Below are 16,005 nucleotides of genomic sequence, written 5' to 3' on the forward strand. Positions count from 1 at the left end.
TCTCTTCAAAATTTTTAATCAATTTGAAGAAATAATCGTGTCATTGTGTATGTATGAAACAATATAATACAAAAAAGATTCTTATTAGAGAGAGTTGGTGGCTTAAGCAACATATAACTCTGCCTTGCCATCAATGAAGAGGCTCATGAACTCTTCCCCGTCCACGGTCTCCTCTATAAGAAGCTGAGCAAGTTTGTGGAGGATGTCAATGTGAGTTGTAATGATTTGCGTGGCCCTTGAATATGCCCTGTCCACCAGTTCTCTTACCTCTGCGTCCACCACGTCTGCAGTGGCCATGGAATAATCTTTTTGAGATGACATCTGCAAATCAAAGCATGCATCAAATATAGAATGTCAAGATGAATTTGAAAGCTTGTTTGTCATCTCTTTGCTCACACACAGTAGAGGAATCTGAAGATGATTTAGAATGTACTTATAAGCTGTTTGTTGGACCAAAATACTCCTTACCTGTTGACCTAAGAAGGGATTTCCACCAGGTCCACCAATAGCAACCTGTCCAATCTTTTTACTGAACCCAAAGCGTTCAATCATCTGTCTTGCCACCCGTGAAACCTGCATGAAATCATTTGATGCTCCAGTTGTAACGTTCTCTTTCCCAAATATAACCTCTTCGGCTACTCTGGATATATGAGAAACAAAATCGTATTAGTTGTTGACAATCCATGACCTTACACCAATGCCCTAGCTACTCTCCAAATCTGGACCAAGTAATATTGGTTGACAAGATGGTTCTGTGATAAACCTTCCACCAAGCGCCACAGCCATCTGATTCTCCAAGTAGCTTCTGCTGTATAACCCGGGTTCAAGCCTTTCTTCACTTGGAGCAAAGAATGTAAGCCCACCAGCTTGCCCACGTGGGATGATAGAAATCTTGGCAACTGGATCATATTCTGGCATGAGTGCACCAACTAAAGCATGCCCAGCCTCTGCAAATAGCTCATCATCAGTAAAGCGCAAATTCTAGTCAGTAGGAAGGTAGCACATCCTACAAATGAGTGGCTAAACATATACCATGATAAGCGACCAGTTTCTTTTTCTCATCTGACACCACAGCGTTCTTCTCAGGTCCAGCAATTATCCTCTCCAGAGCATCAGATATCTCGTCTTTGCTTATCTCCTTGAGGTCACGCCTGGCTGCAAGAATGGCTGCTTCATTCATCAGATTTTGCAAATCTCCTCCTGTAAGACCAGGGGTTCTTCTTGCAATCTTCTCAAAGTCCACATCCTTTGCAAGTGCCTTTCCTCTAGAGTGCACCTATCAGACAGAATGGTGTTGCGTGTTAGTGAAAAAGAAAACTCATATTGGTTGAAGATAATTCCTTGAAAAACTGATTGATTTTTTTCCCCAAGTTAAAACTGCTGTACGGGATTGAACTTTGATAAATTTCTAACAAATATGTCAAATCAGTCATTTATATAATACTTGCTCAAATAAACAGAAAACCAAATAAAAGAAAATATACGCCAATGATCCAATAGTTGAGAAGGTCACTTGGTATACCTCCAAAAGAGGAGGCATGGGATCAAACCTGTGGAACTACAGGCTCTCTGTGGCATGGCCAGTGGGCCTCATTTGCTCTCTGTTCTGTCCCCATCCCCAGTCCCCTCCTATAAGGTGTACTTTGTAATACCAAAATAAATAAATGAATAAAAGAAAATAACTTAAATTTGTTAGATTAGGATAATTATTAATAGCCAGTCCGCCTTTTCTTAACAACTTGAGACATATGATTAGGATAACATGTTTGAAATTTAAATAATAAACTAAAAAATTAGGTCTTTTGCCAAATCACTTCGTATATTGGGAAAAACTGATATGTTTTCACTCTGATTGAAATGAAAACTGATCGGTTGGGAAAATTTTCTTCTTCTTCTTCTTCTTCTCTAGAATGTCACTGGTCTTTTTCAATGAACTGTTTGGCAACAATGAGCCAGATTTTCATATTTTCCCATCTGAAGGAGGATAACACAGCTTGAAAAAGATTTTACACCTCAAAATAGTTCAAAGGAAATAGAACAGGATCAACTGGAACCAGAAGAGTCAGGAAAACACAGCCTCTCTTTAACCAGGAAGCCAGTTTCCTCCCACAAATAACATTACTTACCTTTCATTGCCCCTTATTTGCTTCTTGTACCAAGATAAATACATTTGCAATTGCTGTCTGGTTATGTGTATAATGTTAGATTTCTGTCCTGGTCAGTACGCAAGCACTAGGGGGAGCGGGAGGGGCAAAAACCCAACCATATATTGGGGTGTTGTGCAATGTTCTCATAAATCATAGAGAAAGTTGAATTGAATTGAATTGTTATTTGTGTTGTAAAATGTAAGATAACCATAGAAAAGTGATTTTACCCTACTTTTAGTTTGTCTACCTATCATGTATTTTGTACCTAAAACAAGAAAATTTACCAGTTCTACACTAAAAGAATAAGATTAGATAATATAATCAAGCTTCACTTTAAGGTCAAATAATCCACATACAATGACTCTTTAACCTACATATGATGGAAAATAAACTCAGTATCATTTTTAAAAAGGTTTTCAATAACCTAAATAAATCATTTTACACTAAGGGCTTTAAATAAGTCTCCTTGACAAAACTATATAGAAGAAAAAAAAGATGACAGTAAAGAACCAATTCTTAATTGAATTGGTTTGAATCATATGATCTGTATAAATTATTAGATTCATGAATCAAATCATAGATTCAAACAAAAATTAATTGCGAAATTATTGCACAAAAAGGATTTGGAGATAAGATTCAAAATTGAAACTCTTGGGGTACATGATTCAAATTGTGAAACTTAACATATACTATAAGCTTTTGACAATATTGAGACGGATTAGGAGTATAATTATGTTTGAGATAAAAAACAATATACATATCGCAATCTGTTAACAAAATAAATGCTTTAACTCTCTAAACTACTTAGAGTCTTAGTTTTCTTTTTAGTGCTTAGTTTGAAGGCTTACTGACAAACTTGATATTGAGTGAAAAGGTCTGAAAAATAGTTGATAAGTGAAAACAGTACGACAATTGATGGTCCCTAGGTTATATATGGTTTCTACTCAACAGGAGATGCAGGGCTTGATCATGTTTGCGAGTTAATTTTAATTTCAAAGTTTCACTGTTTTACTTTTGCATTGGCTTTTAAATAAAAGGCAAATAATATTGGATATTGGATAACGAATTCAGAAACTATTTACTAAGATAACAGGCTTGGAGGACATGGAGTAAGCATTTGGTTAGAGTTGTTTCGAGCTAACCTGAAGGATCTTGACTCTACCGGCCACATCAGGCCTGTCGACGGTAATTAATAAATAAAAGACAGACAGATATCAAATGGTAGGGTTGACGTTAAAACTAGATGGAAATGGAAATAATGTAGGGGATCATTTTTGTCGTCCATGATATTAAGTGCAGAATAGGCATCTACTTTGTTGCGTGCGCTTCAGATCTTGTCATATTTCCATTCCTTTTCAATTTTGATGTTTTGATCAAACATTTTTATACTCCACTCTCACTCTCACTCTCACTCTCTCTCTCTCTCTCTCTCTCTTAAGAATTGATTTATTCCCAAATGTATTTGTATTTATCCCCACCCCTACCCCTACCCCTACCCCTATAAACATCATTCCCATTGAATTGGATTGGGAATCTTACCCCTCCCTTTTGACATGAATTGGGATTTCCTCCTCATATTACAGCCACATCCTAGTAGGTTGTGTGAACAAATCCAGACTCCCTTAAAACATTGATCTGATCGCATTAGGAGTTGTGAGGGAGAGTAGACTCAAAATTATTCAAACAATTGGTTTTGCAGTAGTGTATGCAAGGTGGATGCACCGTTATCACATATTTTTCTTAATTGTCCTCTTGTATTCTTCTTTTCTTTTAAGAAAGAAACTACATGTCTTGTAGTGGAAGCGTGTTTTGTTAATATTTCTTTCTACTTGTGGACAATTCTTTTCATCACTGCATGACTTTCTGACATGGCAATAATGTGTCCATGTCGATAATTATTTCCAGACCCAATAATGTTAATGCTGCAAATGCCTACAGGAAACACTTAGATTTTGACCAAAAAGAAAAACAGATCTTCCCATAAGTTGGTGGTTTCTGAGAAAATGATAATCATCAGGGATCAAATTCCTCATAATTACCAAATACAACAAAACACCCACTTGGCCTGATTGCTGATCCAAATAGCTGGGATAAACCAAAATTTGATCCCAATTCATTTAATTAATTTCCAGACCCAATATCGATCAATGACAACGAGGCTTCATCGATCGAATCCGGCTCAGGAGCATATGCTCGATCTCAAGTCTCATCTCATCGGAATTAATTACGCGTTGCTTATTGAATGAACCGGTGCTTACTGCTTAATTACCCTGTGTAACCATTAACAATTTAGCCCTGCATTGCCATTTCTCATTTCTCGCTTTTTTCCTAAAGGCTGTGCCTGTGTTTGACTCTAGGTGGCTGCAAGGAAACCCTATTCCATGAATCCCTTCTTCTTGATGGCCGCTAGCATGGTGCTTTCAATAAGTAGGGGGCCGGGGTTAAGTCCCAACATGTCAAGGTCACTGCAATCTCCCTTATTCTTGACGGCCGCACTACTTTACAGTGTCTGAATGCTTCTTTTTTTTATTATTTTAATACTATGGAGTTTCTGGGGTCGGAGATAGAAAAAACGAAAGAGGAAATGGGTTATTCAAGTTAAATTTTCGTTTTAGTAAAGTTTTATATGAAATGTGAAATCATATAAAAGGGTAAAATAAATATTTTGAAAAAAAACAATGCATTGTTCAAATGTTTTCCATTAAAGTCAGTGACTGAAGGGAGGTTTTTGTTGAATTTTCTAAAAGTTTAATGGAGGTTTTTGTTAAAATGAAACTTAAGAGGAGGTTTTTATAATTGTCATGATTTTTGTATTTTACCCTATTCTTTTTTTATATATATATATATATATTAAGCACTCCCAAGCATGGCATAATTTTTGAGTTTGGCCCACTTGAATAATGCAGGCTTGTTTTTGAGTTTAGCCCACTTTGAATGGGCTATGAGCATAGCTTTGATACCAAGTAAGAAACATAAAACAAAAGAAAGCCCAAAATTCTGTGAGATTACATAATCCAAATGAACTACTTCAAGCAGGCTAGAAACATGGCTATGAGCATAGTGTGAATACTGTTTTGTTTGAGTGTCATAATCAATTCAGAACCTAGATAGGTACACCCCATTAGATGGCATATATGGCAGTGGGCAATGGCATCCCATTTGCATGAAAATCACAATAATAATTAATTAAGGTGATGTAATATTGGTTGGGCGGAGGGTCATGTTCGCAACTACATAGGCAATAAGCTCTTGTTCATTGTCTGTGCTCTGATGTTCTATCCATCATCATAGGCCATAAGCAGTTTCTTGAAGATGATAATGAACGATAGATCAATCCATCGATCAAGCATATATATATATATATATATATATATATATATATATATATATATATATATAGATAGATAGATAGAGAGAGAGAAAAAGTTTAGTGTTGGTTAATTAGCATGCATATATGTATGATCGGTCTGCGATCGATATATGTATGTGTAGTAAACAAGGACATGTGGATATGTACATATTTGGGGAATTAATTTGGGGTTTCCTCTCCTCTCCTCTCTTCTCATGTGCATGTTTGGGGAACATGAAGATCATCAGTGGACATGTACAGCACATGTATACGACCACCCATGCATTATGCATTATGGTAAAGTTTATTATGTTATGTTTGGAATTGAATGGTGTGTGTGTGTGAAGTTGGGACAAAGAGTTGATCCACCACTCCTGCTATATTCCCCCAACACCCAAACATGCATGTATGGTGCACCATCAATTATATTTATATTTGTCTAAAAACTCGGACCGCTCGCTCTCTCTCTCTCTGTCTGTCTGTCTGGAGTCAGGACTAGACACAATGGCCTTGCAACTTCCAACTTCCAACTTCCGCAGAGATAGATAGATATTCATTGTTGATAGGGAGTATAGGGCCGGGAGAGACATGATTCTTTTTCTTTACGTGTGTGGTTGTTGCGTGTTGATAATTGACATAAGTAGCACTAGTTACCTTCGGAGTCATATCCTGTCATTGGGATATTAATCACTGAGTTATTTTATTGTTTTAGACAGACAGACAGACAGACCAAAATGCATGGTTGTCTTACCAATTAATACCAGTGATGATGACCATTTCTTTTTTGGGCCATATATGTTAGTCCTGACTCCTGTCCGAGCCCGAACCCGACCCCGACCCCAATCTGCTGCTGGCTCATCAGTCATCATCATGTTGTATGTGCGTCTCACAAACATATGCACGTTATTTGTAACCAATCTAATTAAACCTTTAATTGTATCCATCGTCAAATATTAATGTGAATGTGTAGACAACAAGGTATATTAACTAATTTGATACAAATCCCAGCAGTCTCCAAATTAAAGGAACATCCAAAACAGTGTTACATGCGTGCATGGTTGGATTGCATCTCTAGGCTCTAGCTATATATCTGCACCTGCACCAAGATTATTGAAGAGGAGTTTAAAGTAAATAATAACTGATAATTATATCCATATGAGGATTGAGGACAATTAATTAATTAATGATTACTTACTGATGCGGATGTAGAAATAATTAAGATGCTTCTCTGTCTCCCTTGATCCCCCTAACTAGATAGATAGATATAGATAGATGCTGGTTGGAGTGTGATGAAAGGTGGAATTTGAGAACGAGTTATAGAGGCGATCGACGCGAAGGTCATTAATTTATTTCTGTTAGCAACTTTTTTCCTCTCCTTCCCGGTTTCCCTCTGGGCGTTAGCAAGCTAAAGCCTCGTCGTCCGTGGAGCGGTGGAGGAGAAAGCCACCTATTATATATTTATCTTCATCATGTCATGTCTGTACCCAATAAAACTTGGGGCATCAATCAATAAAATTGGCAAGTCGCGATGATGTGTTGACTGCGTCCGGCGTCCCTGAGATTTTGTTGAAGATACTATTACACACATATATATATATATACGAAGGAAGATCGATGTTCAAGACCCTTCAAATAACATCCTACTTCCTTTCGTTAAAGCTGTGGTACAGAGCATGCATGACCTCTTCAAAGAAGATGAAGAAGGGAAATTAGTCGTTGGTGCCTCCGCTCGCAGATTTTGGTACGTAATTTAATTTAGCTAGAGTTTGGGGAATAATTCACGCGTCTATGCCATTCGTGCACACGGATTGTATTATTGTATGTTCCTCGATAAATTCACCGTCAGGATCAGCTTTGTACCTCCGACTCCGAGAATCAAAAACAGCTGTCAGTAATGGAAGGCAAGGCACTCACCCACACGAGTGTGTAGATATAAGAATATATATACAAGAGCAGAACCTCATCCTATCGTCCATGGAGTTGAGTAGAGACAGAGTTGGCTGAAGCTGAAGATTGGCATGCGGCATACAAAGTTCACCCACTCGATTCAAATTAAATAATGGAGCGCACGCGTACAGCATCTAGCTAAAATAGATTCAACTGTCTGTCGACTGTCGAGATACCATTTGTTTCTGCCCAGTGAACTTGAGATCTGCAAAATCATAAAGAAAAACAGAAATACGAGAGAAAGATGGAGAGAGTAAATGGTAAAGGAACACAACAGAATGGTTGACTTTAACAGGGCAAATCCACGTGGTCCGTTCAATAATCCATGCAGATCTCATAACTCCCAGATCTTAATTAATAAGCAATATAATATATAAGATGCCCTGTAGTCTCTCTTTCTTGTCTGGGAGACATGGTGGCAACTCAACTCAGCTCGTGTATATATATACAATTTAATTAAAAGCATAATCTTCGGGTGGTCCTTTCTCACCACTGCGCGTTATATGATGCATGAGACATCGCCGGAAATAGGGGAAGTTCCAGCACATGACAGCTGCTCGGTGTAGTTAGGAGTTACGAGCGAGGATGAGATTCCTCGTCTCTCCTGCTCCTCTATATAAAAGAGATTGACCTTGTCATCTTTCTCCAAGCTTGATGAATTGCAAAGTTTCGTCTGATGCTGCTAGCTAATTTAGAAAAAAGAGAAGATGGTTGCAGCTGCCTCCCCTAAATTTAAAGCCCCCTCTCATCATGTTCGTTCAACTAGTTTTCCCTCCACATCTCATCCTCTTACCCTTGCTGTTGAGGAACGGGTGTGCAGATTAAGGGCTTCTGAAGCCCTGTCTTCAACCTGCAGCTCCTGCTCCCCCTCATCATCACTGCATCACAACTTGACTGCTCTCCACGAGCTTTGTGAGTGTGTTGACAATTTGCTTCAGTTGCCAATCACCCAACAAGCTCTCTCACATGAACAACACGAGAAATGGGTAGATGAGATCTTGGATGGATCTCTCAAGTTGTTGGATGTGTGTGGCACTACAAGGGATGTTTTGTCATTGACCAAAGAATCTATTCTAGACCTTGAATCATCTCTGCGTAGGAGACGAGGTGGAGAAGCTGGTCTGTCAACTGAATTTGTTGCTTACGCGATATCCAGGAAGAAGGTGAACAAATTGATCCAGAAATGTCTCGGTGGCTTGAAGAAGATGGAGAAACGCGGTTTCTCTGCTCTGTTTGAAAAGGACGACCACGATCTGGTGGCCATTGTTAGCATTCTGAAAGAAGTTGAAGCGATCACAGTGACAGTGTTCCAGTCCATCTCGTCCTTTATATCTGGGCCAAAGGCACAAGCAAAGCCTAGTGGTTGGTCTTTGGTCTCCAAATTAGTGCAAACCAATAAGCGCATAACATCATCAGCAGCAAGCCAAGGGGACAAAGACGAATATTGCAATGAGATGGGGAGATTAGATGGTGCATTGGGTGCTCTCAACTGTCAAACTCAAAAGTCGTCATCGTCGTCATTCAAAGGCATTGACGCCGCGGAACTGCAAAATGCACAGAATCAATTGGAGGCAGTTGAGATGAGTATCCACGGACTTGAGGACGGATTAGAGTGCTTGTTCAGGCGTTTGATCAAAATCAGAGTCTCCCTCCTCAACATCCTTAATCACCACTAATAAACCACCTTATTACAACTTCTCCGGGAAATCCGGCCGGTCATTACATTGGGCATCCAAAAATTTTTCCCAAGGAATTGCGCTTCGGGATTTGCCTATATGCTTTTTGGCGGCTTTTCTTTTATTGTTAATTTGTAAAATGATGAATTATAAGTTCATTATATGAGAGAAAAGAGTATAAAACAAAAGCAAATGAAAAAACGATGAACGTACACAATTTTTCAGTTGTCTAGCGGTTGGTTGATGATCTCTTTTTCTATTTATATTTCTTCCTGTGATCCCAGTGGAATCTCTTCATTATAAAGGCTGGATCAAAACAAAATTTCAGTGAGTCGAAGTTGAGTGGTCAACAAAGTACCGGTTGACTCGTTCAGTTTTAGGACAAATAACATTTAGATCACACCTTAACGGCGTGGATTGTCCTATACTCGACAACATATATAGAATAGAGCCTCGGCCTCCAATTGAATAATAACTAATTAAGCCATCCAAATTAGACTAATTGTGAGTTCATCACTGGGAGAATTTGGTCAAAGCAATTAATAACTCATCGATCGGATTCCTTTTATAGCTTAAATGAAGCAATAGCTGAACCCTTACCCAACTCAATTATTTAACCACCGTTTCCTACCTATTTCTTTCTCTCATCGTTTATTTTTTCTTTCTTTCTTAATTTGGGTGTACCATGTGGTTAGTGAAAGGAAGAAAAGAAGATGGGTGGCTTAATTCAATAGAAATTTCAATAAAACCCAACTAGACTAATGTATTAGAATAAACTCCAGTTAAGCGGTTAAGTCGTCACATCTAATAGGAGACAAGGTGTCACAGCATCCGTACGTATGGTAATTATATTTAAAGATGTTATATTAATTAGATAGTAAGATGCAGATTAGCCGCTGGTTTAAGAAACCGGGTGCCTTTCTTGTATGCTTTTGTTTTAACAAACAGGGTGTGTAGGATAAAATGCACCTTAAATACACAACGTCTTCAATCTTCATCCCCTCCCAACGATTAATCCTTCTTTGCTTGTGGCCTTGTGGGGGAGATAATTGGCTGTTCTCATTGGTTGAACAGCTAGCTCGGTGTTCAGCCTGTCAAGTGCAGCAGAATCGACCGGACTCATTACAGCATTGTACGTTACCCTTCAACAAAAAATAACGCCTCCATCCGAAAACTTGGTTTGGGAACGGAAGTTGTAGCCAGTTTGAATCTGCTGACCACAACAAATTGCTGGCTACATTGATCCAGCAACGTACTAAATATGGTGAATATTTGGCTGGATGAATGTGACCACTGACCGGCAACAACAATTAATGTATTGTGATCAGCAGATCCGGACTAAGGTGTAGCTTTCCGATTTCTTGAAAGCGAAAACTCTGCACACATTGGGAATGTCTTCCGTACGTACATATATGTTAAATTCATGGGATATGTTGTCAATGCTGCTGCTTTTATATTTTGGTAATAGGAGATCGATCCCGATTGATGATAAACGATAAATCCAAAAGGCCACTTTCTCATCATCTTGGTAATAGGAGTCCGCCCTGTACGTTTTTCAACGATGGATGGATCCGGATGCAGTAGGCATGTTAGGTAAGTGGAATGAGTGAGCAACTAATAGCTCTGTGACACTTGTTCCAGTGCCTTTCTTCTAAACATTTTTGTTTTCGTTAAAAATTATCTATTATTTTATTATTTGTGTTAAAATAATTAAAAAAAAAAATCAATAGAAAAGGAAAACCTGTCCCGTTAGCCATTAACATTGGTAGCTCTAATGGACTCTCTTAGAATCAAAAAGGGAGCAGGAGGATGTAATCTTAGAGTCTCTTTGATAACAACTTTTAAATAAGCCATTTGAGGAATGTCATCTTTTTCAAACTTGGATTTCTTACCCACAATACGTCTAGCTTCTTCTTGGGCTTTTCTCATCACTTTGGGATTACTGACGAGTTCGGTCATGCTCCATTCCATAGTAATGGCCGTCGTATCACTTCCACCAATAAACATGTCCTGTGAAGTACAAAATTGCATTTGTAGGTCGACGCATGGATCAATTTCGACATGATATCCGAGAAAGCCAACAATTGTAATGTCATTTAAAGGAGGCCTAACTGAGAAGATCAAAAAGTGTGCTTAATTAATATTTGGTAGTTCAGAAACAGAAATGAATATTACCAAAATGATTGCTTTGATGTTGTCTCGAGTGATGGGGATATCGAGCGTTGAATCCTTATGAGCTTGGAGCAAAATATCCAGAAAGTCTTCTGCATCCCTCTGGTCCTTACTTCTTTGATCCTCAATATCAATAGTACTAACATGATCTCTGATCACTTGATCCAGGAGCTTATCCAACTCTTGAGACGTCGTCTTTAGCCTCCTATCCAATCCGGTAACTGTATTGATCCATCCTAAGTAAGGAAAGAAATCCCGGACACTAATCATTCCCAAAAGTGACATTACCTCCCTTGTCAAAGGCCCGATCCGTCTGCCATTATCATCATCTTCTTCAAACTTGCTACTGAAAGCAGCTCTAGAGATCAAGTTATCGGATAGAATGGGAAGTAACTCGCTTAGATTAATTGAGTTGCGCAACTGACATGCGTGATATATCTTCTCGATTAAAAGAGCAGCCTCTTCTTCCCTTATAAATCTGAATGACTGCACTCTCTTGACGCTCAAGAGGCGGAGAACAGAAATCTTCTTCATCTGTCTCCAGTACTGGCCGTAAGGTGCAAACCCCAAGTCATTGCAGCCATAGAGAAGCTTCTTTGCAGCAGTTGTAGCGGGCCTAGTTGCAAAGTTAGTATCTTGGGTCTTAGCGATCTCCATAGACATCTCTGAGGAGGAAACGACGGGCAGAGGGACACTGCCCAAATGCAATAGCATGAGCGGCCCATACTTTTGAGACAGGGCCCTGAGAGCGGTGGGGAAGCGTGCCAAGTTGGTGAAAATTTCCGATGATTGGAATCTTCGGTGGAGACGGTGGCAACTTGACCGAACATCTCCGGAGTCTGAACAGGAAGACAAAAGAGAAGAGGAGAAGAAGAGGGAGTGATAAGAAAGGCAACAGAATTCCTTGCTGCTCGGCCATTGGAATGTTCCAAGCGGCAGGGTGCAGGTCGACTGCTCGGCCATTGGAATACCCCAACCAACCAGTTGCAGCGGCAAGAGGTGGGAGAACCCAAAACGGCACAAGGTTGGAGAGAAGGGCGCATTAAGTGCGACAGGTTTTCTTTTTTCTTTTTATTGTATTTTTATTTTTAATTATTTTGACACAAATAATAAAATAATAGATAATTCCTAACGGAACAAAAGCAAAAAACAAAGAAAGGCGCATTAGCTGGGCAGGTGTCATACGTATTCATACATTGTACTTACCTAATAACTATGTGACATCTGTCCCAACTAATGCGTCTTTTTTCGTTTTTGATTTCTCACCCATCGTGCTTACCTAAGGCTAAAGTGTGTACTACATCGATCCGGACCCATTGTCCATCATTGAGGGAGTAAAGTGACAAGTCTTGCCTGGGAGTCATTTGATTAAGTGCATCACCTGGAATCCGAAAAATGAATGAAGCCTAAATTCACAGGGCTTTTATAGATTTAAATGTTAGAAACCCTCTTAATATACTTATCCTTAAATTGTAAGAAATGAAAAAAAAAAAAATATATATATATATATATATATATAAATGGTTTTAGATGCATAAGCATAGAGTCGAACTGATGCTTTTTGCTTCAAGGGATGATGGGTAATTCCCCCTCCAATCGGTATACGCCGCCACGTTCAGAGAAAGATTGGTGCTTGGTGGGGTCGTCAAGAATTCAAGATAAAGATGAAAAGATTCGATTTGGTATGGTCAATGAGTCCGATTTATCAAGATTTGTGAGATACACTCATATGAGGAATGACCGACCCATAACGTACGGAAGCGGCTTGTAGAATGGTGACACGTAGATTGAGGAAGCGATGAGAGTTTTAGTCAAGAAAATCGAATGTAGAGTTGCACCTAATCACAAGTTCCAAGTTGCAGCAAATATATACCCAACAGTTGCAGTGTGTTCATCTTCCAACAGTTGCAGTGTGTGGTGTGGCGCATGAGTGGTGAGTGGTGACGTTTCATCACCCCAACCCCGAGTCAAAAGTTGTGTGGAATCGATGTGGAAAATCGAACTGAATTCTTGATACAAGTATAATGACCAAATACCAACCATAGAAAGTAAGAAATCGTACTTGACTTGACCGCCGTGCGCATAGACCATTAATACAATAAGGAGATTGGAACAATATAATAGTGCACTAATTGGATTAGATAGAGCACATAGTCGTCAAGTATATGGAGCGTTAATTAAGAAACAGAGAAGTACCAGTCCAGTTCGGTCCACCACCGCAAACATGCATCAATATTAATTAATTGTTGAATGTCTAGCTGCTATATATTCTATTTATAGGACCCAGTTCCCGGTTTCCTTCCAAGTTCCAACCACACAATCCATATCCATAATGAAGTCTCTGATAGCTTTTGGAGCTTTGGCGGAACAATGTGGAAAACAAGCTGGGGGAGCTCTATGCCCAGGCCAGCTGTGCTGTAGTCAATTTGGTTTCTGTGGCAACATCCCGGATTACTGTGGAACAAATTGCCAAAGCCAATGTGGTGGTGGCTCAAGAGTCAAGTCCTACACCCACCACTGCAAGCGGTGGTGGGGATGTCAGCTCTCTCATCAAGTCATCAGCCAGTCTCTTTTTGACCAAATGCTGAAACATCGAAACGATGCGGGTTGCCCTGCCAAAGCCAAAGGGTTCTATACTTACAATGCTTTCATGGCCGCTGCACGGTTCCTTTAGCGGCTTTGCAACGACTGGGAACACCAATACGCGTAAAAGAGAGATTGCAGCTTTCTTGGCTCAAACTTCCCATGAAACTACAGGTTTGTCCAATACAGTGAAGTGGACTCATTTTTGTTCTGAAAAACTAAGCCGGCCCATAGTTAATTGATTTTGTTTATTAATTGGTTGGTTGATCAAATTTTCAAAAATCAAGATGCCTATGCACATTAACGCACTATATATATATATATCCAGATGGTCCATTTGCATGGGGATATTGCTTTGTTCAGGAACAGGGCAATCCCGGAGATTATTGCAGTCCCTCCGCACAATGGCCGTGTGCTCCTGGCAAAAAATACTACGGTCGCGGGCCTATCCATCTTTCACAGTATATAGCATATCTCCATCGCCATTTATATATATATATATATATATATATTTTATTTTTTTAATATTTCACTAGCGGGGACCCGTGACATGTACAGAAATCTGAAAGATTTAATAATTTTATTTACTATTAAATTAATAATTAAATTTTTTTGTTATTTAATAAAAAGTATTTAAAGTTATTATTAATATTTAAAATTTTAATAACTATATTTTAAATGATTTTCATCACAAGAAAAAAAAAATAAAAATCAATGATTGAGGATTAGAAGTTATATAAATAATTTTCATCACAAGAAAAAACTGTATATATAATATGGATCGACAATTGATTTAAGAATGACTTAGTAAAAGTCAGTTTATTTTATGTATTTTAAATGATTTTATGAGAATAGAGAACCATAAGATGGATGTATCAATCAATGATTTAATAACAAATTGGCCTGTCTTGTAATGAATATTATAATAGATTAGAAGTTTAAAATATTGTTTGATATATATATTATCAATAAAGTTATGGCAGAATGATATCGAACATGTTCTAAATTCCTAAAATTATTAATTATAATGTATATCTTCTTAAAAAATCATTAAATGGTGAATAGAGAATAGTAAATTAAAGTGTTATTAAACCAATGTGAGACGGATGTTACAAGTTATCAATTTGTCGTGCCATCAAGTGCCTTCAAAACGCCCACAACCTGCTATCCGAGTGTTCAAGTGTGTGTCTTGGATGGGGCATTGCATGATTTTGTATAGGGGGATTGCTAATGTCATTACTGTAATTCTATAATATGATTTTTCACATTTTTTATGTTTTCTGTTGTCACTCCCCTAAAAGCTTAACGTGTTCTTCAAGGAAAGGTAGATAGTCGAGTGAATCAAGAGCATGTAAAGGTTAAGCATAAGATCCCCTCAACACCAAACTGTATACTTATGCTTGCCATCCATTAGTGCAATACAAGTTGCCTTTTGTTTAATTTGTGTATTATCTTTATTGCCTTTTCTTGTATTATTGCATATTGCTTAAGTTTATTCGTTACATTCAAGTGGCGCACAGGGCCCCCAACAACTAATCACGTGACACAGAGACATTAATCAATGTTGAATTGTACACAACTACAATTAGAGGGCAGCAGGGAAAGCCATAGGGTCGGACCTATTGGGCAACCCTGATTTAGTTGCGACGGATGCAATCATTTCATTCAAGACGGCATTGTAGTTCTGGATGACTCCTCAATCTCCGAAACCATCAATCTACGATGTCATAACGGGACGATGGACGCCAACTACAGCGGAGACGGCCGCTGGTCGAGTAGCAGGTTATGGGGTGCATACCAATATCATCAATGGAGGAATTGAATGTGGAAAATGAGCAAAATGACAAAGTTGCAGATCATATTGGGTTATATAAGAGATATTGTGACATACTGGGACTTGGTTACGGGGATAATTAATTAAGCTGCTACTACTCTACTCTCTAGTGTGTACTCCATCTTCCTTTATAACAAAATAAATATTTAATAATAAAGCACTGGTGAGTGATGAGGAATGATGTCTCACGCTCACGCCTCACCTACCATATATATGTCCACACTAATAAAGGCCGGGGCCTCATCTTTGAGCCTTGCTGCTAGCTAGTGCTGCCTATCTATATATATGTTAATCTTT

General features: G+C 38.6%; 2 protein-coding genes and 2 pseudogenes across 3 annotated transcripts; 2 read left to right on the forward strand and 2 right to left on the reverse strand.

The window, feature by feature from the left end:
• Positions 1-45: 45 nt before the first annotated feature.
• On the reverse strand, positions 46-1,616 carry LOC148849815 (ATP-dependent zinc metalloprotease FTSH 1, chloroplastic-like). The gene is made up of 5 exons (XM_088944038.1): positions 1,551-1,616; positions 1,033-1,276; positions 764-947; positions 469-640; positions 46-321 (listed from the first exon to the last, which is right to left on the reverse strand). Exons 1-5 carry the CDS (start codon positions 1,614-1,616, stop codon positions 103-105), a joined length of 885 nt encoding a protein of 294 aa, XP_088800164.1. The 3' UTR covers positions 46-102.
• A 6,534-nt stretch (positions 1,617-8,150) lies between these two features.
• LOC148849816 (uncharacterized) lies at positions 8,151-9,119 on the forward strand. The gene has a single exon (XM_088944040.1). It carries the CDS (start codon positions 8,151-8,153, stop codon positions 9,117-9,119), a length of 969 nt encoding a protein of 322 aa, XP_088800166.1.
• A 1,749-nt stretch (positions 9,120-10,868) lies between these two features.
• LOC148849817 (cytochrome P450 71A1 pseudogene) lies at positions 10,869-12,301 on the reverse strand (annotated as a pseudogene). Its single transcript, XR_016099094.1, has 2 exons — positions 11,295-12,301; positions 10,869-11,129 (listed from the first exon to the last, which is right to left on the reverse strand). The product of XR_016099094.1 is annotated as a cytochrome P450 71A1 pseudogene (transcript).
• Positions 12,302-13,623: 1,322 nt separating this feature from the next.
• Positions 13,624-15,791, forward strand: LOC148849818 (endochitinase pseudogene; annotated as a pseudogene).
• The last annotated feature ends 214 nt before the right edge of the window (positions 15,792-16,005 follow it).

The sequence above is a fragment of the Nelumbo lutea genome, chromosome 5 (assembly GCF_056320005.1).
Source record: "Nelumbo lutea isolate HS-2025 chromosome 5, American lotus-T2T, whole genome shotgun sequence".
Classification (NCBI taxonomy): domain Eukaryota; kingdom Viridiplantae; phylum Streptophyta; class Magnoliopsida; order Proteales; family Nelumbonaceae; genus Nelumbo; species Nelumbo lutea.

What these genes read in the sequence shown, in the direction of transcription:
- LOC148849816 (XM_088944040.1), top strand. Translation starts at nt 8,151, where the DNA reads ATGGTTGCAGCTGCCTCCCCTAAATTTAAAGCCCCCTCTCATCATGTT.
- LOC148849815 (XM_088944038.1), bottom strand. Translation starts at nt 1,616, where the DNA reads ATGGGGACAGAACAGAGAGCAAATGAGGCCCACTGGCCATGCCACAGA. An exon ending in GAGAGCCTGTAGTTCCACAG is followed by an intron (nt 1,277 to 1,550) that starts GTTTGATCCCAT and finishes TCTGTCTGATAG; the next exon opens with GTGCACTCTAGAGGAAAGGC. An exon ending in GCTGTGGCGCTTGGTGGAAG is followed by an intron (nt 641 to 763) that starts GTTTATCACAGA and finishes TCATATATCCAG; the next exon opens with AGTAGCCGAAGAGGTTATAT.